The sequence below is a fragment of the Drosophila elegans genome, unplaced genomic scaffold (genome assembly GCF_018152505.1).
Source record: "Drosophila elegans isolate 14027-0461.03 unplaced genomic scaffold, ASM1815250v1 contig_183, whole genome shotgun sequence".
Classification (NCBI taxonomy): domain Eukaryota; kingdom Metazoa; phylum Arthropoda; class Insecta; order Diptera; family Drosophilidae; genus Drosophila; species Drosophila elegans.
In genome coordinates, this window is record NW_024545550.1 from 12,287,922 (window position 1) to 12,315,682 (window position 27,761).

General features: G+C 40.6%; 1 protein-coding gene and 1 non-coding gene across 3 annotated transcripts in view; one reads left to right on the forward strand and one right to left on the reverse strand.

Moving 5' to 3' along the window:
- The window catches only part of LOC108141324 (matrix metalloproteinase-2), a 77,169-nt gene that overhangs the window by 30,487 nt on the left and 18,921 nt on the right, over window positions 1-27,761 (reverse strand). Inside the window, exon 1 of one of the 2 annotated variants that reach the window (XM_017264603.2) lies at window positions 19,529-20,138. The exons of the other annotated variant lie outside the window; for it this stretch is intronic. Within the exon in view, the coding sequence (XP_017120092.1) occupies window positions 19,529-19,548 (20 nt within the window). The 5' untranslated portion in view covers window positions 19,549-20,138. Of the gene's footprint in view, window positions 1-19,528; window positions 20,139-27,761 lie in introns of those variants that run through there. 2 annotated transcript variants of the gene reach the window in all.
- On the forward strand, window positions 23,122-23,193 carry Trnam-cau. Its single transcript has one exon. It is a non-coding gene; the product is annotated as a tRNA-Met (tRNA).

The following is a 27,761-nucleotide window of genomic DNA, read 5'->3' on the forward strand; positions in this document are numbered from 1 at the left end:
AACGCAATCTCGGTGCGCTACTGCTGGAAAATTAAATACTTTCTGATCGGGCACCTGTGCCACCCCTTTCTACTCCGACAACCCAATGTCATGCTATCCGGCACTTTGTGCTTGCACTCCAACTCACCAAAATTAAACTTGATTTTCGTATTTGCTCTGGCAATTTCGTTCTGCTCCTGTGTGTTTTTTCTGTTGGTCATTTTGGGTGCTCCAATCTACCTACATTTATGGTTAAAAGTTGCCACTTTTTTCACCCACTATGTTCCGGATTTTGCCCCGGTTTCTCCGCATCTACGGTGCATTTGAGCATTGTGTGATAGCCACTGGTCAGGGATGGGGATGGGAATGGGGAAGCCCAGAACCTGGGAACTCGGGAAACCCGTAGAGAACATTTGTCCGTGGGTCTTGCGGTTGGTCCAACGTGCGTGCCGTTGGCCATTATTGCGCCTCGCTCCCGATCGGAAGAGTGGGTTGGTGTGGCATGGCGGTATGGTGGTGTTGAGTGGCAGTGGCACGTGGAGTTGTTCCCTTGTAGTTTGGCATAAAGTGCATTTTGTTGCCATTTTTCCACGGTGCTTGGCTTATTTCGTTTGATTTTATGCGGTTACGTGAATTCATTCGAGTGGTGCTGCATCCGTCCCATGCTCCTTTCCCTCCCCATCCCCTCCCCCTTTCCCCACTCTTTTCATTCAGCTTTTTACTCCGATTTTCCGATTTTCCGGCAAACCGCGCACCGTCGTATCTCTAGCATGAGCTTTTAACGTAAGCGATTTTTTATGTTCGCCTGTGGTTTTAATTTCAATCATTTGGTCGGTGGCTCGTTCACTTGGTCAGTTTGTTGGCTGGTTAGTTGGTTGGTTAGTTGGTTTTTGCCAAAGGGGCCCAAAGGGCTGTGGGTGTTGGGTTGGAATGGCACTTGAAAATCAACGTTAATAATTATGCAAATGTAATGCTGATGTGCGCACAAATGCGATTAGCGTGGAACAGATTTTCACGATCTTCTTTCATATGGCTCGTTATTGCACTAGGATAAAAATCATATCTAGTTACTTTTGTAATTCTTAAGCCCTTACTATTATTAGGAAAAAATATTAAAGCTAGCTTTCTTAAATACCCATCTTATTTTTTTCGAAGTACCTATGCCGCACACACGTGCACATGGCTAATTGCTGTATCATTTGAATATGGCTTTAATGCTTTAATGGCCACTTGAGCCGCAAAAGTTGAGGTTTGTTCCGGCCACTTTTTCATCTCTGCTTTCCGCCTCTACATATGCTACAAATTAGTTATAATTAAGTCGGAGCACACGTTGCTCCAGAGTCTGGAGTCCCCAGAACGGAGCACTCTACGTGCCGCCTCCAAGTGTTTTAATAAGCCGCCTGTATAACCCACTCCCCCTCTGTTGCCCTCTGCGCCAAAGTAACACAATTCGCGCTGCCAAGTTGCTTACTAGACGCATTAAATGTAATTAGCTGCGCTAAGGTTAACACAGAACTACAGTTAAGTCAGCGGGGTCTGGCCGTCGCTCCCTAATTAGTTATCTAAAGTTAGTTGGCGACACTAATGGCACTGCCACTACAACAACAGCTAGGACTACAACTACAACTACAACCACAACTACAACTACATCCACAACTAGAGCATTACCGGAGTGGCTGGATTGTGTAGCATACTTTGCCGCATTAGCATTTCGCCTTGGCCGGCGCGGCATCGCAAATCATTTGCTCAAGTGCAGAAACAAAACAGGGCCAAAGTGATGCCTTACTTTTTATTTGCTATATTTTCGCCGCGCATTGTTTGGCCCGCTTGTGTGCGCGTCCGTAAATCACTCAAAACATAATGCGCTGTAGTTAAAATATGCGCACAAAATGCTGGAGAAATTTGTTGAAAGTTTTTCTTGTTGCTCGCTATTTTTGTATAAAATTTTTTTTCTTCCCCCAACAAGGATTTTTCCTTGTTTTTTGTGCGGAAGTTGTGGCCTGGCTTATTGAGTTGCTTGTGCTGCTGAGGACACGTCCATAAATGTATGACTAGCGAAGGAGCGGGAGTGCAGCTGAACTGACTTTGTACTTGAACAAGTCTCTGAAAAATTGTTTGATATATGTTCTGCACGCCGAAACTTCTGGGTATATATTTTACCACGGATTTCGCGATAGATATGCTGAAATTTACATTTTATACCCGACTGACATGAGCAATGAGCTCATTTATTATTATGACTGTAGTTCCTATGGAGCGAAACAAAAATAAGAGTTGAATGATGAACCTTTTTTTTGGATAACCACTAACCATATAACGTTATTCCCTACAATCAACATTATTGTTGTATAATGTAACCAATGTTTACTTTGTTTTTTTGTTTTTATTGGCATTTTCTTATATTTTTTGACCCCGAGGACAGTTAAAATATTTTTGTTAATTCCTTTACAACATTCCACTTATTCATTTCCGTTGTTAAACGAGGGAAAAAAATGTTTTCACAGGGATGGAGATGGCAAAATGGAGAAAAACGCCAGTGGGCACAGTTTGCGCCAATTTTTAAATTTTTTGCTGACTCCGCTTGAAATGGAAAATCATAATAAATAAATACAGTTTTTTTTTATTACATATTGTGCGAGCAAACAGAGTGATGTGATGGGGTCCCATGTTGTCAGCGAACCTTTTTATTTATTTTTTCATTTTTTGGAGGGCGAAAAGTCGAACAGCCAGCCAGCAGTTTCAATTTATTTTCAATGTTTCAAAATAACGGCGAGAGAAAGAAAAAAAGAAAAGTACACGTAAATTGAACATTTTAGCGGGCTTTTAAGCAATGTTCAAGGTGCCCACCCCACCTGACAGAAACAACAACAACCTCATTGCACTTAGAACTTCCGTACGATAAAATTAAATGACGGCTGGTGCCGCACATCCCCGTATTTCCCCCTGTTCGGAGCAATCTATATCAAAGTGGGAACAACAAAATACACTGGAGTGGGAAAATCACTTATGGCAAAGTTGTTGCCCTAAAATTATGTTAACGGTAACAAGGTGAAAGCGCAAAATGAAAAATCACTTAAACAATTTCATATTTGATTTGCCTGTCTGTTGGGCGCTGAATCTCGGTCGTCCTGCTTAAGGATTTATAGAGTTTTTGCGTTCAGCACAGTTCATAAATACACGCATAAAACTCGGTTGATTTTGGATTTACTTTCCTCTTCATTTTTTTGTTTTTTTTTTTCTCTGGTCTGAATTATGGCTATAACAAATCTTCACCCCAGTTACAGCCAACGTCACGTAGCAACGGCAATGGCGATGGAAAAGCGGGAAAAGTGGGCTATATGAGGCAGGCACGAGGATCGGGGAACCTAGACTTTATTGATAAAGGCATAATTTATTTGAACAATCGACAAAACGCTTTTGTCAATAAAGCCAGATAAATATCTGGCATTGTAGCAGCTTTATGTTCCTTTTTTTTTCGTTATTCCCATTTTTTCCGCTCTTTGTTTTGCGGTTGCGTGACAATGGCCAAAAGAGTGGGAGAGCGAGTGGGCCAGAGATAGGTCGGCCTGGCACTCGAAAACGGTTTATTGCCGATACAGTGAGCTATGGACATAAAGCACACGTCATACTTAAAGCATTGGTAGTTGTATCCTAAAACTTTATGCTATATAAAATAAACTCTTTCTAGTGAAAATATTAATGCAATTATAATGTTTTTAGAAACTGCTAAACCTTTTAATTAATAATTGTGCCATTTTTAGTAAAGAAAAACATATTTTAAGTTCCATTTTCCAAACGTTTATCTTGAGCTTGCTATTATTGTGAAATGCATTTCATTAAATGTTAACAAATATATTTAATGTTATCATTTAAACTATTTCAGTTTGTCAATTTCCAGAATCTACTGTCTTCATTTGAGTTTTACGCATTCATTACATTTTTTTTAACCCTCTCCCTGGTTGCTTAATAATGTCAATACTTAATTGAAATGTTGAGCCATTTATAAATAAAAAGGTCAGTTTTAATGAACAAATTGGTTTAATTACATTTGAGGAAAGTGCAATACAAGTCAATGAATAATAAGCTTTGGTTGTCTTGCCGCCATGTGAAATATTGAACCACACTTGAAATTGCCCTACAAAATGGTGACATCATGGAAATATATATATTTATTATACATGAGAACATGTTTGTTCCTGCATATGTTAAAGAATGAGATTTATGCAAGTATAAGAACACTGAAACGACACGTCGCACTATTTTGCAATTTTTTGCTTCTACTTTAACGTGACATGTCAGCCTGGGGGCGTTTCACTGGCTCCAGGATTCAGGATCCCGAGTCCCGAGTTCCGACCTCCATCCTTGCAAGAACCCAACTCACTTGGCAGGCAAACATTATCGCCTACGTGAGCTGGGAACTCAAGTGAAAACAGCCGGCTGGATTGGTAGTTCGCCACGTGTATGCGGGCAGTAGTGTATGAAAGTATCTGTATCTGCAAGCCAGAGCCTCGCTTTCGTCAATTTGTTAAGCATTCACACGTTGCACTGATAATTTTATTTGATTTTTATTTGATGCTACAAATTAGATGTTGATAACGCTGCCACTGCCATGCTCCACTTCAATTATAATTCTATTTGTGTCCTTCTTTTTTTTTTTTTTGATGTCCCTCACCCTTATCGTACCCTCTTTTCTTGCGCCAGCTTCAAATGATTATTTTATCGCTGTTGGCAAACATTTGTAAGCATTTTAATTACATTAGAAAGCGAACGAACACTTGAAACTTTGTCAACCGGCAAGCGGCAAAACGGCAAACGGCAAAACGGCAAACGGCAAGCGCAAAAACTTACCGCAGAAAGCACGAAAATAAACGCCAAGAAATTACAGCGAGTCGAGTGGTGGAGAGTAAGGACCAAGTGCAGCCGAAACCGAAATGGAGCAAGTCTGCTGCAGCGGAAAACTGTCGCCTTGGCTATAACGACAGCATGTTGTGAGCCCCTCAGCCCCTCGCTTGTCCGCTGCCAAATGAAAAGTTGAAAACCCGCTGCGGCAGCCGAAAATGGCGCCCTTTTCGCCATTCGACGTTTGCCCACTCAAGGCGCTCCCATCAATAGATGTAGATACATACCTGCAATGAGACGGAAAGAGATGGTGGAAAATATTATTAATAAAGGCTTCGCTGCGAAAATATAAGTCAACTGACGACTCAAGGACCCATTGGACCAAGTGTACGCAGTTTACTTTCTTAATTGGCATGGCCCTAAAGTATACTTGCTAAGGGGCAAACCATGACCTTTAAATTCTGGCATTTGGTCATTGGAAATGGAATAAAGGTCTTAAACACTTCGGTTTAAATAATGGGTATGTAATATTGATTGTTTAATTTCATATTACCAGGACTCTTTTTATAAAATGGAAAATAAAACATTGTTGCTGTAGCGGTTAAGGCGGTTAAGCTTTTATATTTTATAAACTTATTTCCAGTACCAAATATTTACACTATACATGATCAGAAATGTTTTTTTTTTGTTTAATAAAAATAAAGGAGAGCGCAGCGCAACAACGTTAAAACGCAAAACACAAAATGTAATTTGAAAACTTTTTGTGCTGGCGTTTTGTTTTTGGCAAACAACACTTGGTCAGCGGCGTCCTTTTTTCTGTCGGCAGGAAACCTCCCCTTCGACATTTTCCGCCCACATTGATCAAACTGTGCGTGTTCCATCAGTCAGCACTTCTTGGCAGGGGTCTGTGTACATAGGCGCGCATGTGGACTTTGCTGGGGTGTCATGGGTTAACGTGACACCGCGACAGCAAACAAACTGTTCGGACATGAAAAACGCCCCACATGGCTGAAATGGTCAGAGCAGACAACCACGCCCAAGGGCTGGTTCGGTTAACTGCTGTTATCCTGCTGCCCCAGGACTCTTGGCCAGGTTGTTTGCGTGTCCAACTCTCCCCAATCAGGCAGACCTTCGACAATATATTGATCCAGACTGGCTCAATCTGCGTCAATCTAATTCAATACTGCATAGTTCCGGGGACCTAATTACTTATGAATAATTACGATTCAATTGCCATAACAGATATATCAATATTAATGGTTTTATCAGGAGTAATAATTAATAGCCCTTGATTACTTTCCGGCACAACTTTCTGTCTGTTCATTACAAAGTTTATAAGGCTTATATTTCTTGAACACATAATGCTTATAAATAAATAATGGCTTTCGAAAAACAATGTGATATAAAAATAAAGATTAAACGTATAAATTCAGCACAATCGGAAAAGTATGATTATTTACTTGATAGTTAAAGATTATTTCTTAGCCAAACTATATTCTTTAAGAATTTAAAATATCCCCCAATAACTAAATTTCCCTGAGATTTCATTCTTTTGTTAGATAATGCTTAAGTAAACATTTATTGTGAATGCAGATCGAGAGTAAATTGCGACAGTTTGTATCCCTTTGTGCGGAAGAAAACTAAGCCATTTATAAATTTATGCAGACTAAACTCAATTCCCAGTGGATGACCCTGTCGGGCAATTTCCCCAGCCGAATAGCCAAGTCGGGAGTCAAGTGCAATTATAATAACTAACTGCAGACGGCTGGCAGCTAAAGCTCAATGAATGCGAATGCGAATGCGAATGCAGACCCCGAATTGCAGATACAGATACAAAGATGGAGCTGCAGATGGAGATGTGCGACCAAAACTTGTGTGCAATTGTGTTGCCTTAATTGCTGGCTCGGACTTGGACTTGGAATGACACGGACTGCGACAAAAAGCGGGCCAACAATCCACAATCCACAATCCAGATTCTAGACAAATGAAACAGGAAATAATGGGTGGCGAGAAATGGAAGCTGGCATTTCTAACATAACGAAAACTAAATCTAACGCTGCATCTGAAGGTGGAATGGGATGACTGGCTGGCTGGCTTGCTGGCTGGGATGGTGAAAATAAAATTAATTTAAAAGTTTTAAACAAGTTTTCCATTATATGGCTGCACGTCGAGCATGGGGCAACCGGCAACTTTCCTTGCCGAGTAGTTAGAAACATTAAAAGTTATGCCTTCGCTGTTGTTTCTCCTGCCACGGTTCATATTTCGGATTTCTGTTTTCCGTTTTCTGATTCTGAATCTGATTTTTTGGATTAAGCCGTTAAGCTCTTAGCGATTCTTCAAATGCCTTTGGCATTTTGACTATTTAATTATGATTATTGAATTTTAAATGTCGCTTTGTTTGCTTTAAGGTTCGCGAAAAGCGGAAACCCGGAAATGGCTGGCACATTTTACCTGTTTTAAAGCCATGTGCTACTTCCGCTTTCCTTTTGGCTACAAATGACGTTATAAATAAATTATCAGGGCTATTTTCTCTGCGCTCTAATTAAATTGCAGCTGTTATTGGAGACTAATGGACGAGGACGTATTGCAGGGAAAACAACATTAAAACATTGCTGCGCCATAAACTAAATATGTTGACATAAAAGCCAATTGAAAGTGTCGGAAAAAATGCAAACAGCATTAAGCCAATGGCGAATTCATTTAAAAATAGATTCCAACTAAATTAATAAATGTTCGGAAATAAAACATTATGATTAAAACAAAGTGGAGATAACTCTAGGCAGCAATATATTAATTGTCGATATAAAAATGTCACTTGGGCTTAAATAATTTTGAGCATATACTATCGTACAAGTCTTAATAAGAGAACGTTAATTTATTTAACTATTTAAGGAGTTTCTTTGATTTTCTGTAAGATTATTCAATGTTCCATAAAACTTTTATGGGAATTCTTGCAAATCTTTCTTCTAAATTAAAATATACATTTACACGAAATCAGCCTCATATAATAAAACAAATGTCTGAATAAATGTCTGAATAAATGTATCTCGGGATTAAAACAGTCTCTCCTTAAAAAAGCGATCCGATCAAGGGGTTTTGGTAATTTTCCAGCATCCATTTGCTCAAGGATTTTAGACTCAACATTATTGTTTTGTTTTACAACGATGGTGGTAACAATTTCGCCCCAACCAACAAGATTGTTAAGCCGCCAGCAGAATGCCGTCACTTAACTTCATTACGGCTGATGCCCAAGTCCATGAAAAGCGGGGGGAAAATGAGTAGTCTGGGGGGGGAAAGCAAGGAAAAGCGGGCGAAGGAAAAGGCTAAGGCTAAGCTTTATGGCGTGCGTAATGCCAAAGTAGAAATGAGCGCACGTTAGCGCAAAACGTGCTAAAATTTAATGTTTCAGGTTCCGTTCGAATAATGTAAGCGAGCGCAAAATGAATGATAAACGAGCACACGTCAAATTCTTGGCCAGACCGAACGATTCGTTGGGTTAAGGGCAAGGACTAAGAACTAAGGACGAAGGACGAAGGACCAAGAAGACGTCCCAGCTGCCAGAGCAGCCGACACTGGTTATATAAATGGAGCATGAAAAAGCCAAAATAACAAAACGACCAAGTGAGTTGCACGTTTTCCAGCAATGAGGCATCCCTTCCACTTTTCTTTCTTTTTTCGCATTTTATCCCCTGTCTGTGGGCATTGTTTGCGTTCGCTAAACATTGCCAGCGCTTTTATCCATCCGCAGTGTTTTTGTTGCTAAATTAGAATTATTGAAATTTCCCTTAAGCCATAGCTTCACTTTGGATTGACATTAGAGTCAGCTGTTTTAATGGGGCTTACGCCTGAATAATAAATTGTTAGCCCCAGGGAATCATTAAATACCTATGTAGACTCTTGGCCAAAAAGGTGTGAAAAAGACTGCGGATGTCAGCTGGCTGGTAAAAGCCGAATAGAATGTAGGTACAACAGAGACTGGCTTGATTATTCCTCACATATGTCAGTCTCAGTCTGGAATTTTGAAAATGGAATCGCGCATAGGTTTTCCGGTCTTCTGGCCATTCATTTTTGTTTTTTTTTTTCATCTTTTGGCCCTGCATTGTTTGCTGCCTGCATATTCGTTGACTGTTGACAGCTGTCTGGCCGAGGCTCATGACTCGGACTGTTAGAGCCGCGCTCTACCCTCGGAAAAGACCGGAAAAACTTTTTGGCATGCCTACGCTTTTTTGCACGAGGCCGCATCGCGACTTTTGCTGTTCACGCCGCATATGTTTGCATAAAATCCAACTGTGGCATCAGCAAAAGCGTCAAAATGAAAGATAAATTTCGCACACACGCGAAAATCAAGGCATAAGAAAGTTGCAATCACAAATGGGATATTTAATGAAGATATAAATTCTGTTAAAAATTACCCAATAATACAGCGTTGAAGTCTTGTTATACCATATATAAATAAATTCATCAATTTTCAATATGTTGGCAAATACTCTATTTAATAATTCCCTTTAATTACCAAAATTAATTGGAACCGTATGCGTAGTCCCGTGACATCGACAAATTAATTGATATAAAGCATTGGCACATGCCATCCGATAAATCAGCATTGTTAATAACCAGTTTTAATAGTTTTGGAAAGTCATAAATATGAAATGGACAATTTTCTTTATGTATCGTATTAATTTATGTACTTGCAACTATAGGGCAATGATTTATGACGCCACTGGCCGATAGTCTCCGCTATGAACTTCATCATACACGTATTTGTATATGCGAATGTAATCGATCAATTAAGGCTGGTGTTTCATTTCATTAAGCCCAGCAATGCGGCTGGTATATAACAATTAAGCCACCAGCAGCAGCCAATCAACGCTTAACTCTTGTTTTAACCAAACCAAACCAAACCGAACACAGTCGAGGAGGCGTCAAGTTGGCCAGACATCGGTCATTCCATCAGCAGACCCAAACCCAGACCCAGATCCAGACACATTTCCACAAAAGCGACGGCAATGAAGACAAAACATTGCCGCTATCATCGCTGACCAGTCGGCAGACTGCCACTCCCACTGCACTGCCCCCTTAAATCCACCTCTGTGCGGGGGATAATTTTTCATTTTCATCCCGACACCTTTTTCAATTTCAGCAATACAAATGTTTGAATTTGTGCCGCTTGACTGACTTGACTGCCGACCCCATAAGTCTGGCTCTGGAATCTCGTCCTCTCCTTCATTTCAGGCCCTCTGGGGCCGAATGTAATAAAATTTCAATATGCAGCTTGGAAAAATCATTTGCACACGGAACCAGTTGGGTCAGGGTTCACATTTGGTTACACTGAGGCAACAATGACCTCTCAGGTGGAAAACCTCAATGTTTTCGTGTTGAATGACCATAAATTTGGAAACATATGTTACCATAAAAGTACACAAACATATTTGGCTAAATAGTCGTAAAAACTATATATTTTAGGCATAGCTGTTTTACTATCTTTTTCAAATGATATTGTTGCCTTTCTTAGAAGACCTTTCAAATGATTTTAAACGTACCAAAAATTTATTAGAATAAGTCATGCTATAGGCATTAAGAAAATACTTTTACACAAAATATTTTAAACCTTTTTTTCCCAATTTGTTTTTAATATTTTTGATTTATACAGCAGATTTCCAAACTTTAAAATTGATTTATCAAACTAATCCAAAATGCATACATAGCTTTTTCCCAGTGCTCAGATTTTTTGGGGCTCATTTGCCGTAAAGTAAGTAAGAGTTAGGTTTCCAAACGAAAGTGCCAAAAGGGGGCGGGAGCTGGGCAGTGTCAACTCGAGTGCAGCCTGGAGCGATGTTGGCTCGGCAATCAATATGGAGCAGCCACTTGTTTGGCTTTCTTAGCCCGGCCAAGACTTGCGGCAAAGTAGCTCCGGTTCGAGCAGCTTTTTAAGTCCAGAGGTGGCCTCAAGTGACCCTGGCGCACACTCTTACCATATCTCGTTTGTGTTTTTAGACTAGTCTGGCTTTTTTTGGGGGGAGCGCAAGAAGAAAAGCAATATTGCAGTTTTGGCTCAAGTTGCTGCTGCTGCTGCTTCCTTTTTGCTATTTATAACTTTTTCCTTGCGCGTTCAGAAATATCAATTGAACACGTTCTCACACACACACTGCAGTGAGAATTCCTCCTCAAGTTGTCGAGCTTAGAGTGCACTTGAGTTGAAAGTACAGGAGATATAGAGGGGGGGAGGGGACTGAAACAGCGTTGACAGCGGAAGTTTTTTGTTTCCCCGATTTTGGTCCTACTCCCCATTTCCTCACATATTTAGTTACAACGCTTGGTCATGCCTTTGTTACAGTTTGCTTAATTGCAACGTTTTGTAACATAATTGCGGCACTGCCGTATCCGCCAGATACATTCTGCTTTTGCTGCTTCTGCATCCTTTTGTCCGCCTCAAGTGCCATTTTAGCCAACCTCCTCCTTCTTCCCCTCTGACGATTGTAGATTGCGCACATTTTCAGTTCGAATTTCGAGTCCAACAATGGCCCATTGATTGGCCGGCGAACACGTACGATATAGGTTCATTAAAAACGCGGCGCGGCGCCTGCAAGTAGGCAGCATTTTCAAAGCTTACAAATCATAATTAGCGCAGCGGCCCCTGCATAATTAACGCTATCAGTGGGCAAACACATTATAATGTACGATTATTATCGGGGAAGGGGGTTTCGCCATCACCCATCACCCCCCCCCTATCCCACACTTTTTTGCGCTTGTGAAAGGGAAGGAGGGTGGTAAGAGCTCACTTAGTATGCCAGACAGGCAGACACAGTCTCCGGCCGTAGGCAGCTGCCAATAAAAATATATACACCACCCTCGTATCCTTGGGTTTTTAGCCCGGAGTGCGATGTGCGCGCTCATTCGCTGTTTTTTGGTTAGGTTGGCATATGCAAATGACTTTGGCGCCTGGTGCGTCATTATGCGTGACTCCCCCCGCCCCCTCTCCAAACCGTCTAGATTCTTTAGCCACTGATGGTGCACAGTGGAAAATTGTTGACTTTTAAAACTAGGACTCTCATCGTCAGTTATACTTATTAATTTTAATATGTAACTCTTGAAAATTGAAACAAAAAATTGTAAAATTTAAAAATAAGCAACGATTTTATGGATTATAAATTAAACTTAAAGGTCTAATTTATAGTATCATGTCAATACAAAATTATTACAATAACCTCTTTAATCAAAACATCTTATTAAAAAAACTAGTAGTATAATATATTTTTTTTATTTTTTAAGACTATAAATACCTTATGAAATGGTTAAAAACCTATGACTATTTCTCACAGTGCTCGTGGCTGTGCCCAAATGAAGGTAATGGCGTCAAATTCAAATCGCGTCTCATATGTTTTACTTTTGTGCGCTAATTTTATGATCATTTTGGCACGGCAACCGAGAAGGTTTGTGTGCCGCTGTCAACCCAGAAACATCTTCCTTCCCCATCCCTTCCCACCCCCGACCATTTAGCATGTCACGTGTAATTTGCAGCGACCTTTTCCACCCACACCCACACCCACCACCTTTCCAACCCCCTCCCCCTGGCAATGTGCTAACGACCAATTTGGACCCTAAAATATCTTCCCCCGAGCCATTGTTGCTGTTTATACCCCCGTACTTTGAATATTAAATTAAATGTATTTTAAAGTGAGTTCTGGTTTCTCTTTCTGCAAAAAATGAAGCCTATGCGTTCGATGAAGGAATTTCATGCTGGCCCATTTTAATTAATACATATTTCACATTCTGCGAGCACGCCAGGTATGTTGTGTATTTTTTCAGCAGCAGAAACAAACACCTTTAATGGCCACACGTTTGACAGATTATATAGCAAATAGCATGCAAATACCATAATCGCTGAACAAAAAACCATAATTCTAAGTTCCATAAACTGTGTTATTGGTTAGTGGAGGAGTGGTTTGCATTTTTCGCAGCCAATCAATTTTTGGGGTTGGCAAATGAACCGCCCGATTTCCCGGGCATTCAGCCAAGTTCATTGTGTAAAATATCCTTTGTTGCACAACATTTACTTAGTGGGGTTAGTCGTCGGCTTCATTAGCTATGCAAAAAAACGCAGCCCATGTGCGTTCTGTGTGGGCGAATAAATTAATTATTGAGCCTGCTGGCTAAAAGGATACTGCCTTTTAAATAGCGCGACAGTTTGCGAAACAAAAGCCAGACCGGCCGCACTCGAGGACGTGGAACTTAGACAGGGCCGAAAACACTCGACAAAAAACGCTACAATTGCTGACTAAAAGATGAAATTCTACATTTTTAATGCGCCTCACCTGACACGCCAGTCGCCTGTGTCAAGTCGGACCAGGCACTTCAGGAGGACACATATGAGGACGAGTGTTTGCGAGTTTATATACTATATATACATATATAGATGTATATGCATGCGCAAAACAATGCAGAAAGGCTTCCGTTGATGAGGTGAGGTTTGGTGGCGAAGGAGTAGAGGGCGAAGGGGGGGGGGAAAAGGACTCGGCGCGGCTTGTTAATTTCAAGTGGCATGTTAACTTTCTGACATTAAGTTGGCATTTCATGTCAACTATGCAGCCGTTGTTGAGTGCCTCTCCTCCCTTTTGCCACTCAACCTATCTCTTTGGCCGTGTGTGTTACATGCGGAAAACGGTGTTTAGCAAAATGCCATCATTATGTTAATTATAAATGCAACCGGCTACGCCTTGACTTAAAAGCACGATTGTAAGGAGCGAAGGACAAAGAGCCTGTGCCGTGTGTATGGTATACATGCGCCTTTGCGGCAGTTACACTTCCGTTTCCGGTGCCAAAACGGAAATGCTAAAACGATGCGTTTTTGCCAACTCCGCCCCTACTATAATAGCCAGACATTATCTTTTATTCTGCAGATGTGTGCAATTATCGGGTAGTGATATGAGCTCTTTGGCTGGCCATAAAATACCATAGGCTAGCCCCCGATTTGCGTATGAATCTCGCATTGAAGTTCGGCCCCATGACTTGACACTTTCAGTTGAACTCAATTAAGCTAGTGCATAAACAACCTTCCCCTCTCGCTCTTACCATATACCTCTCCCTGTCGCTCTTGATTTTCCCTTGGTCGCGATGTAAATTGTATTTGATTGCCGTCATGGCTCGCCAAAGTTTTCAATTTGTTTTCGGGACTGCCTTTATCTTTACTTTTAAATATTGTAAAGATTTTAATTTTGATTTTAACATTTAAGAAATAAATTGTATCACATTACAAATTACAAATTACAATTTCTTGAAATATAACTCTTGGCAAAATCACATTTTTGTAGTTCCACAACTAAATAAAATTTTCTATTTAAAATAAAATCACCCTAAAACAACTGAAACAAAAATGATGAAATATTGTTTATATATAGAAATTCTCTTCACATAATTTATTCAACTTAACCAAAAACAATTCAGTTGATAAATGAGCTAATTATGTTGTCATTGCCCCGACGAGAAAAAGATAGCGATGGGTAGAAAATTCTCACCACTTTGCTTAACGCAAATTTACTGAAAACAAGGGAAACTTTTGGATGGTGGAACGAGGGTGGAGCAAATTGTGTATACTTTCATCATCCGATGGAAACTTAAGTTGGCTAACATGGCCCGATTCCCCTTCTTGGCCCGAAGTCATCATCCATTTCCATTTCATTCCACTAACAGCAGCTGCTTAACCGCACTGACTTTTTGGCATATCTCTCATAATCTTTGTCTGTCAACGCCTTGGACTCCACTTCCTCTTACTCCCACTCCTCTCACTACTCCTCCTCATCCCTGCTCTCATCGGACTATCCAAGCGAAATCTCATTAAAAGTGTCCTTGCTGCCATGGGCATAAATCTGAAAATTAAAGCTCACAAATCGGCGGGAATTCAAGGAGAACAGCGAGCCGAGAAAAAACTTCACCCCACGGGCAGTTGTGTGGTGCTGTAAGGTGGCGATGCCTTGAATTTATGGGCCTGCCTCCATGTCCTGTATCCAGCCACTGTTCTCTCACCCGATGCCGGTATAAAAACCCATTTAAAAAGCAATTATTTTGCGTTGATTCAATATGGCGGCGTTTGATGGATGCCAGCGAGCCAGCATCATCAGTGGCAGTACAGCAGCAGAAGCAGCAGCAGCCGAGGAGTCCATGTGGAATCAGGTGGTCAGGTAGAAATAGCCAGCTGGCCCACACTCATTTTTTGCGGTTACCCAGAGACCGTTTACATTCAGAAAAATGTCTTGCAACACCAAGGGCATGTGCGATATATATTTGAAGTGACCGTGCACTCAAAAAACTGAACATATCAGTATAAATGCTAAATTTAGTTTTTACAATTATTTTTCGAAGTAGATTTTGATAGATAGTAGATTTTTATACCCTTTTGTTTTGTTTCTGCAAGTAAAGATAGTTTAATCTGAACTTCTGTAGGCTAAGTGACCTTATTGAAGATTTACATTGGCACAGCAAATATTATTATTAATTATAATTTGTACACAAAAAAAAACACAAAACTGATAGATTAGTTTTTATAAGTGTGCCATGAAAATAAATACTTCATAATATAACCCCTATACTTTTTAGTTTCATTTCTATACCAAAAAGTCTAAAACTAGTTTAACTAAGTTTAAAGCCTTATTTTTAAACCACATCATTTAATACTCATCTTACTGGCAAATTTTTCATGCCCAATAGTAACAACAGTTCAGTTTCTATGACAATTTTTTAAGTGTAATAGTAAACTATTTTCTTGACTTTTGTGTGCCGCTTTTCGCTGTGCACCCACTGTAGCCACTGCAGTTGGCTCTGGGTTGGCTCAGCTATGCTTTTTATGACGAGGCCAGCTGCAGGATCCTTCGAGTCCTGCCACTGGAGCCCCCTGCAGCCTCAGCAGAAATCTGCATTTGTCTGTGTCAGAGTTTGGGTATGGGAACGGGTGTGGGAACGGGTATGGCTGTGCTCTATCAACACTTTGCGCCTTAGTGCCTGCCAGTGTGTCCTAGCTGCGTGTCCTGTCCCAACTCTTGGGTCCTGATTCTTTCCTGGTCCTGCGTCTGGAGTCCAGAGCCCAGAGAACAGTGCCCAGAGAACAGAGTCCGTGCCTATCTGGAAATTGTGCTGACAGGCAACAGGCAACATGTTGGCCCGCCGCCAACTCGGTCAACAGTTCGATGACGTATGCAGACTGCAGCCAAAAGCCGAAAGTGTCCTGCAGTGCGCCCTGTCCGCATCCTGTCCGCATCCTGCTGCTCAGCCAAGCAAAAAATATACGTGCACAACATAAAAATAGAAATAACCGAAAGGAATTGTCGCATCTGACCAGTCAGGAATTTTTGACCGCACATCAAAATTTAAATTAAATCACACAGAAACCAAAGATTAAAAGTTTAAGTGCTAAAAAAATTAAATAACATGTTCAGTCATTTCGTTATGGATTTTTGTAAGCTCAGCGTGTTGATGGAATAACTGGAAGCTTAGTTATTAATTGGAAAAATAGTCAATGTTAAACTCAATTAACGAAAGCCTTTTGAACAATCTTTTTATAGGTCTTAAGATAATTATTGGATTACATTTTGTTTCCATCTTCTTTCACAATTAACGCCACATTACTTGGGCTGTCCTTTTCCTAGAGTCCTCTTTTACTTCCTTTACCCTTACTATAAATCACTTTGGCAATTTGTGTTTTCCCCAAACTTGTTCTCTGTCGATAACAATGGATCATCTCGAACCTGCAGCCATAATCTTTACAGCACTACAGCCCCGGCCCATAATCTTTCATTAGGACCCTGTGTACTTTACACTCCAGTTCACACAGCATCCTTCCAACCCATTTGTAGGCCGAACATATTTCAATTTCCTTTGGCCAGGGCACTCACTCCACCCCCCCCCTCACGCTCCCTGCCAATTTATTGCCCCTTCATTGTTTTTCGCCCGCCTGCGACAATCCCAAAATGTCTGAAAACATTTAGGCCGCATTTCATTTCATTACGTTTTTATCTTTTTTCGGCTCTAATTTCATTTTGTGCATATTTCGGTCGTGGTCTTTCCATTTGTAGGGCTTAATTAATTCCCCCCGAAATATTTATAACTTTTGGGCACAATATGGTTGCTGCCGAATACTGGAAACATATTTTAATTTATATTTCTTGGAGTGGTTGTGTGTGTCTGTGTGTGTGTGTTTTTGGCTTGTCAATGGTTAAGAATCTAAGAAATTTATGCATGACTGCAACAGGGTCAAGTTGCAAAGCCCTTAGCCTTTAATGCCACGCAGCTGCTGGGGAAAGCTGGGAAAAACAAGAACTGAATCTGAATCTGAAAGAACTTTTAGCCCTTTTTCAAAGGCTGTGGCATGGGTGTGGATCCAACTCCCCAGATAAGCAGATTTATGAGCTAAACAACGAAACTCAAATAACTGAAGACACAGTTCGGTTTTTCGGTTTTCGTATTGGATCCTGGTTCCGGGATTGAGGATTCGGATTCGAGTTCGGATTGGGGGGTACTGGAGAAGCGCCCGGAAGCGTGAAAGCCAGATAAAAGCACACACACCCAGAAATATGCGAGCGGAAGATTTATGAGCGGACAGGACAGGACAGCACAGGACACAAGGATGTGTGTGTGGCGTGGCCCGATGATGGGCAGCAGAATGTCACCGGAAGTGCGAAGCGGGCAACTATTGACATGTCCTTCCCCCGGCAAAAAAAAGGAGAAAACCGCCCTTTTCATATCACAAATACGTACACAGTAACTCCAGACGTGCGGATAACTTTACGTTGCGGTCAGGAAGAGAGGGCAGACATCCCATCCCATCCCAGGTGGATAGGTGTCAATTTCGTTTTCATTAAGTTGCTTCTGCTTGACTTGCTCCTGACCATGGGGCTCTCTTAATTTGCGTCACTTTGCTTGGACGGCGGCTCTCAAATTTCAACAAAAGTAAATATAAAACAACTAAAAGAAGGGGAAACAACTGCAAAGCGGCTGCTCTTTTGTAAAACAAGAAGCGGCAGCAAAATCAGCAGAAGCAAAAGCAGAAGCCCTACTTACGTTTCGTCTTCATTTTTGCATTAATTAATACTTATTACAAAAAAAAAAAAATATATATATATAGCAGAAAAAGGTAAAAGGGAGCAAAAGGCCAGCGAGATTCCTTGGTTTTTATTTTTGGGTCTGGGGTCCGAGTTTCGGGCTTTGGGGCTAGGTAAAATTTTAATCACTTCCTTCAGCGGCTACATTTTGGTTTCATTTTGTTGCTGTTGCTTAATTTAGTCGAGTCTTCTTTTTTTTTTTTTTTTTTGGTAAGGTGGCTTTTTGGGCTGTGAGTTGGTAATTTGAGTCTGTTAACATTTTTCTGGTGAGGAAGGGAATTTTCTTTGTGGCTGCCCCTAACCCAGCCAGGGACTTAATTAAAACTAATTCCATTTATATATAATATGGTACATTTTGTGCCAGCGACAAACGATTTTCACTTCCTTTTTGTTTAATTGAAATTTAGCCAGTCTTTGTCTTTCACGCAAATCTACAAAAGATGCTAAGTCTCGGGGCAAACAGGCAAAAAGGCAGAGGAGGGTTGACTTTTTGGCTTAAAATCTTTTGGTTTTGTTTGTGGCGAGTTGTTATAAACAAAGCCGTAGGTTTAGGAGCGGGAAAGTTATAAGGAAAGTTTTAAGGAAAGCTGTTAGTGGGATAATTATGCATATTGTACTTTTTCGAGCATTTTTTACATAAGCTACGAAAATTTGTATGGAATATTAAACCTGTTTGCTGCTTTTTTAAATATCCCAAGCTTTTAAGGATTTTAAGGAAAGTCAGTGGCTTGTTTATTAAAATCTAAAAATTATGTCCTATTGAGTTGTGTACATTTAAATTTTAATTTATTTTTAAATACTTAAATAATAATTGTGTTTAGAATAATAGTTCTCATTAATTTATTTTTATTTACAAATAAATCACAATTTAAGTGTGACATTTTAATTTGATTTTCTTACCTTTTAGCAATCGCTTTGACAATAAGCATAAATTTGTATTAAATATAAATAGAATATTATGAATGCAAATCAGCCGTGTGATATAATTACTTTATGAAAAAACCGCGCCCGAATAAATATAATTAATTGCACCAAACATTCAATTAATATAGTATCAGCGAAAAACTCAATTGTGCCAAATTAAAAGCAGCAAACAAAGAATGAAAATCGTTAGAAACGGGACACCAAAATAAAGCCAGTAATCAACTAGAAAATGTTTGACAATTGATGGCTGATTGCAGACAGACAAAGTGGGGAGAAAAAAATCAGCAAACCTATTTGCATTTTAGTGCCATATATATGTGTATAGTCCCTAATTGGCAGGCTGACAGCGGCAAAAACAACAACAACAGAAACAAGAACGATGGCTATGGCGATGCGAAATTGTGGTGTATAATTTCAAATTGATTGCTGGCATATGCCAATAAGGCTAATGGCCCTAGCCGGAAAAGCGGGTGAAAATTGTGTAATTTATGAAGAGATTCGTTGGGCACTTAATTAACATGGAGTTCAGGAGGATTTGGTGGGAATCGGAGCACTAAGGGTATCGAGGCTAATTTCAAACAGAATATATGACCCGGCCGCCTGCATTTATTGGCACATAAATCACTGGGCAAAATCACAGCACTCGGAGGAGGTGGGCAAGGTTGGGGGCCAAAGCCGTCTTAGCCAGAGGCACTTACCCGTCAAGAAGGCTCCACATTGTCGTGCACTCATTAGGAGGAGCACATCCTTTTCTGCCACTGCCGCTGCACCACTTGGTCGGTCGTCCTTTTCTTTTTCGTGACTTTCTTTCATGTCAATTAATGCGACGCACTCTTCAAATATTAGCAGACATTATGTGCCAGTGCCAGTGCCTGTGCCAGTGCCTGTGCCTGCACTAAGCCCTCGGCTGACGGGGCTCTTAAAGCGTTTCCGGCGCAGGAACCAGGAACAAGGAGCCGGGATCTGTTTGCACAATGAGCACACAAATGACTTGCAGCACTTCAGCCTGGCTTTTTGTTCTTTAATCGGGGGCATTATTATGATGCCTCCTCCACCTCCACGACAACGACGACGACGATGACGATGGCGATGGCGATGGTGACGACGACGAGTCCTTGCGGGGATTACGTGTTGACGTTGAATGAGCCGCTGATTCATGATTCATGTCTAGAGTGGCTTACTTCCTTTCCCTATAACCAGCTGATCTTGGCTGGGGCTCCTGCTCCGGCCTCTCCCTCTTCATTTTCCTGATACAATTTTCTTCCCTGGGAGCACCACTCACACTGACCACTTGGCGGCAACTGAGCTCCGTGCCAAGTGTGCCGCCGTATTTCAACGAAAAGTGTCACCAAGCTCAGCTCGATCCCGGAGCTTTTTTCGCAGAGCTTTTGCGGGAGTATAAGAGATTGCTGCGCAGGCGCATCCTTAATTGCTGCTCGGTTTTTCGAACGAGTTCGGCTGGCCGACTTCGTTTCATTTCCATTCGGCTCGGTTCGTATTTCTTCGACTGCCGACTCACATGTGAAAATTAAAAGCGCTTAACCACAATTAACAATTGGCCACCCTCACTCTTCTTTCCGGCCGCAACAAACAAACAAATTCCGCTGGACCAAACATTAATCAAGACAGTTGTGACACTAAAACTCCCATCTATTAATCAACTGGGGCTCAGTAAATAGACAAAAAAATAAAAGTAGTAAGCGTACCGTCTGCATTAACTGATTGTTGTTGGTCCGGCCAGGAAACTTGTCAGTTTGAATAAAAGTTTGGACACCGGCCAGTTGCTATATCGAATCAAATCAAAGTTCAATTTGACAGCCAGACAAACAGACGAACCGAAAAAGGATGCCCGGAATTGATGTTGTTCTTTCCGATTCACCCAAAAACTTCAACTTGGAGTGGAAACTTTGCGGCCAGAAGGCCAGTGCAGCATAGCCAGGAATTTGGGAGTTCATATACCCCAAAACCCACCATCCTCCACCAGCCACAACCCACTTTCGCCTCAAAGCCAATATCAATTTATCAATTAATGCGGCTAATGAGCAGGCGAATTGTGACTCGTTGCTGTGTCACTTAATGCAAGGCGCCCCCAAACATACATACTTATGTATTGCTAAATTAATTAGGATTCGCTCATCATCAAGTCTGACACATAGTGCCATAAATATATGTGTGCACAAAGTATATAGTTTGTCTGTCGGGCGACTTGGCGGCCATATAAACGTAACGAGATTTCACCGCACGGCAAATTGTTGTTGGCCTTTAATTGACAATCAAAGCAAGTAATCAAATTTGCCTCCTGACATTTTTCATTAGAATTATTATGTAGTTACAGCGAGTATAACCCAGTTGCGATTGCACACAGCCCCGCTTTCCTACGCTTTTCCCTCCTTCCCTCCATTTGACTGTATCAACAGCATTATATCGCGCCCACATCAAAGGCGTAAAATTGTGTGGACAAGAGACCTTTAATCAAAAGGTCCCTGGGTTTATGCGTGGTGCATAGTTCAAGGGAATGTCTTACGGTGTGGGTGGAAAGTGACGCAATCACACACCACCACCCAACCAAAAACAAATCATTTTTTTGTTTTATATTTGGCTCAAAAAAACCTTTTCAACTATGTTAAAAATTAATTGTAGTACTCTCCATAAACTTTTAAAGCCCCGTTTATTTTATTAATATAACTCATTATCGTGTACACATATACCAAAACTATTTTTCCCACTACCAAAACTATGCTAGGAAAATTGAGCTTATTATATTGCCACTTTTGATTAACTTAATGCGGAAAGCCTCAAATCCCATGTTTACTGCAAATCATCCCACAGACAAATAAAGAATACTAGTCGGAAAAGACACCAGAAAATTAGAGAGCTCCATTTTTTGCATTTTCGGTTCGATTTGATTCTGGCGCTTGTCATTTAATATCCGCAATTAAAGTGGTCATCAATCAAAACGAGACCTAAATGAATTAAAAGTAAACGAAAGAACAAAGCAAAGGATGAATGCACAGGCCACAACAATAAATAGAGGGAGCACAAGGAACAGGGAAAGGAGAAAAGAGAAGAGAGTAGGAGCAAATGAACGGGAAACGAAAGGAAAAGAAGCGACAGTAAAGGAAACCAAAAAGCACAGGCAGAAAGCGAAGGATGAAACCCAACACAAGCAGCCAATGCTCACGCACACAGTCACACCAACAATGACCGTTATCGTTGTCCAGTTCTGCACTGAGAAAAATTGTAAATCATATTGCCTTTTGTATGAAAATCAAATTAATATTTCGATACTAAAACTATTTGAATTCTTAATTAAATTTTAAAATATTAATAATATAATAACAAAAATTGACTTTTTTAAATTTTAAATAAAATAAAAAAAAACATTTTTGGCGATTTACATATTTTAACGTGTGTCGTATTTTTTATAGTGTATATTTATCCCTGCCCTGCCCGTCTCCGCTCATCCAGGACAGCGATAAACAAGTGCTATACAAACAAAGACGGCGCTGTACGCTGAACCATTGATGATTGAACAGGACATTAATCTAACAAAATGCAGACAGACCTCCTGCAAAGGCGGGGGCATTGTGGCGTGGGGGCGTGGTTCGGGGGCGAGCAAATCAACTGACCAACTGTGAAAGTGTCAAATTTCAAGCCACACATTGTTGGCTCTGTCTCCGATCCCCAATCCCCGACCCCGCATCCTGGCCATCCGCATCCTTGTGGTGGCCGCTGCTCCTGGCGACGTCGGCCACGGAAGCAAACATAATTACGCGGATGCCAATGCTCCATAGATATGTATAATAATACAGAAGGATCATAAGCAGGCATATGTATATATCATATATAATGTTTGTATGCCCGGTGAACGTTATTGGATTTTGCGTCATGCTTGTCCAATTGCTTGTTGAGAAGAAATAATGGCAATACAATATGTTATAACCAATTTATGCCCATTTTGGGCTTTATTTTTAATGAAATAGTATTGTGGGGTTTTCAGGTAGTTATTAAATTTTTTTTATTTGGGACAATTAATTTAATTTTAAAATATATTTAGATCTTGATTGTATTAATATGCTTGATTAAAGGAACCCATCAAGTCATCAGTTATTTTCATTCTTATCGTATTTTATTAGATCCAGTTTCGATGTCACTGCTTATCACACTGCCACGCTCAGTCGCTACATATAGTTTTCATAATTTGTTGGTTCGGTTTCATCATCCCTTTTGGTATTGAATCTTATTTTTGTTTGCCAATTATGTTTGTCACTTTTATATTTACATTCACATGAGCAGAGTGGCGCAGTGGAAGCGTGCTGGGCCCATAACCCAGAGGTCCGAGGATCGAAACCTTGCTCTGCTATGGTGAATATTTTTATATTTTTATTTTATTTTTTTTTTTTTTACCTATATGAAGTCTGTTATTCTCTGTTGCAATGTTATGAAAACGTCGACCTGATAGCCCACTCAACATTCTCTCAACTTTTAATGAAGTTTTACCAGTCATATTTCGGTTTCGAATCACAAAAGTGACAAAATGCAATCGCTTTCGTAGCTCCAATTGCATCGTCATCTCGTTTTGATGGTTTTGACAAAACAGAGGCACAACAAAGGCAGCTGAAAACCGTCAGTTGAAGCTGTTCATTTGCTGTCCATGGAAAATTAGACGCTAAATTAGCACACAAAACTGATGCACTAACGGTTTGGGGTGCAATGTGGCTGGCTTTTGGGTGGCTTTGGGTGACTGGGTGGCTGAGCGGTAGCCTGCAAGTGTTAAGTTGCCCAAAAAGGACGTTCTGCAACGGCGAATGTGAGTTTGTGCTGCTCCTGATGTTTCTGTGGCGCAGTGACTGATGTGGCACAAAAACCAAATGCCCAGCCTGACTGACTAGTAGCCAGCGGAAAAACACAGTCCCTGCCCCATTACACTAAGGAAAATGAGCAAGGTACTTAGGAAAACTTTAAGAATATGAGCCCCAAACATATTTTGAAAATCCTTAAAAAGTAAATTAAGCTCGACAATAACTCGAAAATACATATGAAAGCAGATTAGGAATTATAAAATATTTAAGCACTAAAAAGATTAGACAAAGAAAATACATATTAAGCTAAAAATATTTTTAATTGTTATTTGTTTTTTTCATTATTAAAGAATTCAAATTATTATCATGCTATATTTGAGTTAACAAATGTGAATATTAGATGATTTAATGAACTTTGATTTACGTTTAAGACACAAGATTAATTGTTTTCATCGCTATTTAATATTAAAGGTTACCAATAGTTAGGAAACTTTTTTTCAATGTTATTCAAAAGTACTTAAAAAAAGGTAAAACATGGACGTCTGCTCAGATATTTTTTGTGCGTGCACATACCAGTCTTTACCCCCCGGAATTGACACGTACAAAAAGCGGACCGCTCGTCCATCCGCTCCTCCCTCCCCGTCTCCCTCACTCCGCCAGCTGCTGCTGTTGCGGCTGTGTCAGCGGGCGGTTGGCAAATGGGATTTCAATGGGTTCCGTCCCTCAGAAGCCCATGCCGATGCCCGATCCTTCGGACTCGATGGTTCGAATTCGGTTCGCCCGCAGCTCGGCTTGAACAGGAAGCGAGGGACTTATAGGCATTTGTGCGGTGGCAATTTCTGCAGCCCACTTGGTTATTAAATTTTGAAATGCTACACCTTGTGCGGTATCGGATTGCCGACTCAAGGAGTAATCGCTAAGACAAAGGATATACTGCACGTGAATGTGTGTGCCGGAGGAAACCCCAACCTATGTGCTATCAAAGTTCATGCAAAATTCAAAGGCCCAGCGCCAGCATAAGAAAATATGCCGCATCATAAATTTGGAATATCACGGGGCGTCGGGTGTGTGTGAGTGCAATCCTTTCACAGACACTGCCCGCACACAGACATATGTTGACACAGTTTCCTTAAGCTCCGTCTGAGCTCAGCACAAAATGTCTATTTTAATATGAACCCAAATTGAGGATTTTATTTATGCACGAGCTTAGTTTACAATACTAGCTAGCTTCACCTTAAGGAGCTTTTTGCTCCCTGCTGTACACCGCACTTTTGTTTCTCTGGGCTCGCAGCGTTTTTTTTTTTTTTTTGTTTTATACACCCTTTTGGCCCATAAAAACCGCCCAGACAAATGGCAAATGACTTACGAAAAAACACAGATACGGAATTCTATGAAAAAATATCATAATAAAAATCTCCAGCAGTTAAAATAATTGTCACAGTAATAAAGCAATGCACAAAATTATAACTGACCCGCTGGAGGGCAGATCGAAAAGTTTTAGTCTTTTAGTTGACTTATTTTAACATTTTTTCTCTAGTTTTCAAAGGCAAAACAATGAAAGCTAAAGTAAAATTTAAGTGGGTTTGCTAATGAATCTTTATTGTTTTTTCATTATTTAAAAACATATTTTATTTGGTAATGAAATATGAATACTCTGAAAAATTCGAAATCTCCTTGTTACTTGCAAGTGCCCATTTTTAAGCTCTGAAAATTACCTGGTAGAGAGTCTTTCCATTAGATAAAATGATTTGTTCCAAAATACCTCAGCTCCTACTTATAAGATTCCATTAGGGAAGTCCCTGAAAGCTGCCCTCTGCCAGTTGCTTACTGCCAGCAGTTACTGGGTACAGTCCGGTTCGCTGTTGCAATGCTGTTCTGGCTGCACTTGCTCCGTTTTATAGCTGGCAAACATTATGGCCATGATTAATGGCAGATAATAATTTCGAGTGCCGAGCACTTGACAGCGTACGAAAAGTCAGAAAACTATGGCCAATGGACGCCCATTAGCCCGGGCCGCCCCCCGAAAAAATGCACAACGAACGGATGGAGGACTGAAGAATGTCAGAGGAGAAGCTCAGGGTATAAAAGGCAGAGGCGGAGGCGGAGGACGAGGACCAGGACTAGGACGAGAAGGATGAAAGGACAAAGTGCAGTAAAGGCAACTCTGCAAATGACTGCTGCAAAATAAACAGCAACAGCAACAGAAGCTGAAGCTGAAGCAGCATAAAACTATTGCCATGTTCTGTTTGCGGCATTAAATGCCCCCCTCCCGCTCTCTTCGCATACCCTTCTCTTTCGCTCTCACTTTTGCCATCTCTTTCAGCCTGGTGCGTGTGATTTACTCCGCCTGGTGCATAAATTATGATGAGAAAAACGCTCGCTGGCGTTGATCAGCAAATTATTTTATGCAAATTAAAAATCGTAAAAAATATATTATACAAAAAGAGAATATAAGAGGGTACAGTAGTAGAAAATTCAATGAGAAAGCTGATATCTTTGGAGGCCAGTGTCAGTTGACCATATTTTGATTATAGTTTCGTAGTCATCCAAAATTGATTTGTCAAAACCCTTCTCTCAAATTTCTCTACAAAACTCTACCCTCGTTCCCTACATTTTTCCTGATGACTTTTGTCTGTCACAGCTGTCGCAAAATGGCATTTAATGCTTGCTTTTTGGCTAATAACTGGGTTTCGCATTTAATAAATGGTTAACCAAAGCAAGCTTAGCGATTTTTAAACTAAAGTTTCATGCGGCAAAAATCTTTACAATTGTTCCTCTAAAAAGACCAACTCTTTAAGCTTTGATCCAAACTTGATCTGGAGTTTGCCGAACAGTTTCCGGTTACATCCGTCGGTTAAAAGCTTTGCCATCAGGAGGAGGACACCGAACGGACCAAGGACACAATGCCCCATAACCAATGAGTGCAACTCGAGGTGGAGCTGCATCTTTGGCCAAGGATCCGGTCCTTTTCTTTTGTGGGCGTGAGAGTGGCCGTCATAAAATTACTTTTTATCATTGCAACATGGACACCAGAATAGCGCTTTTGGGTAGGTCCTTCCTTGTCTCCTTGAAATTTTACCGAGTGGCACATAGTTTTTATGACGTTTGCCACAAGGCATCCGTCCACGTCGCCTCTTTATGTTGCAGCAGCTAAGAGGTTGGGCCACGTGCCCGTTCCCTACTTTTCTCCCAGTGCACCGTATTAATGGCTCGCATGCACGCTAATAAGCATAAACGCAAACGCAAGAATGTGCGTGTTAAGGACTCTCACTTCGGTTCGCTCCTTTGACTTCAACGCGCACTTTATAAATGTTGTTAAAAATCTAACTAATGCCCAGCAAGTGCGCAATGCACACGCTCGCTGCGGTTTATTAATGCCACAAAAACGGGCAAATAATGGTCAGCCCTTGACCACATTGTTGCTGCTAATAGAGAGAGAACTGGAAAACAAGCGAAAACTGGCCAAAATGAAACACCCTCAATTAGGCAAAAATTCTCCACTGCGCCGGCAACTTTTCCTTTGCAAAATTTCAAGAATTTTTCAAACAATTTTCCCAGCTTTTCAAAAAAATTAGAAGAATGAACGAAGTACACTTTAAGTTAGAATAAAAGGTAAATGGAAAAAGCAACAGGTGCGAGGACCAGCTTTCCTTTTATTGACACTTTTCCTGGCTTGGACAATTGTTTGCCGATGCATTAAGAGAGAAATGGAAAATGAAAAGTGAAAAATGAAAAATGGAAGCTTAAACCGAGTGAATGAATGAAAAAGCATTTTTTTGCTCAACTCAATAGCCATTTGACAAGTTGACTCTGGGAAACAAGCCCGACTGCATCAACTGAGTTAATTAAGACAGATTTAAGTTAGAGGAAATGTGAGTCAACACTTCACAATGGGCAAAGTGTGAAAGCTTCATTTGCAGCCAAGTAAATGCCACATAACGACCATTGCCATTGCCAAACAAGAAATCTCCCCCTATTCTCCTGCAGGACAATTGCCAATTTAATTTAAACATTTGCGCAAAGTGCAAGTTTTTGGTCACTTCCGCTGAAGTTGAAGCTGCTATTGTCACTTGATTTGTGGCTACACTGGAATTTTCTTGATTACAATGCAAAAACTTAAAATTGATAG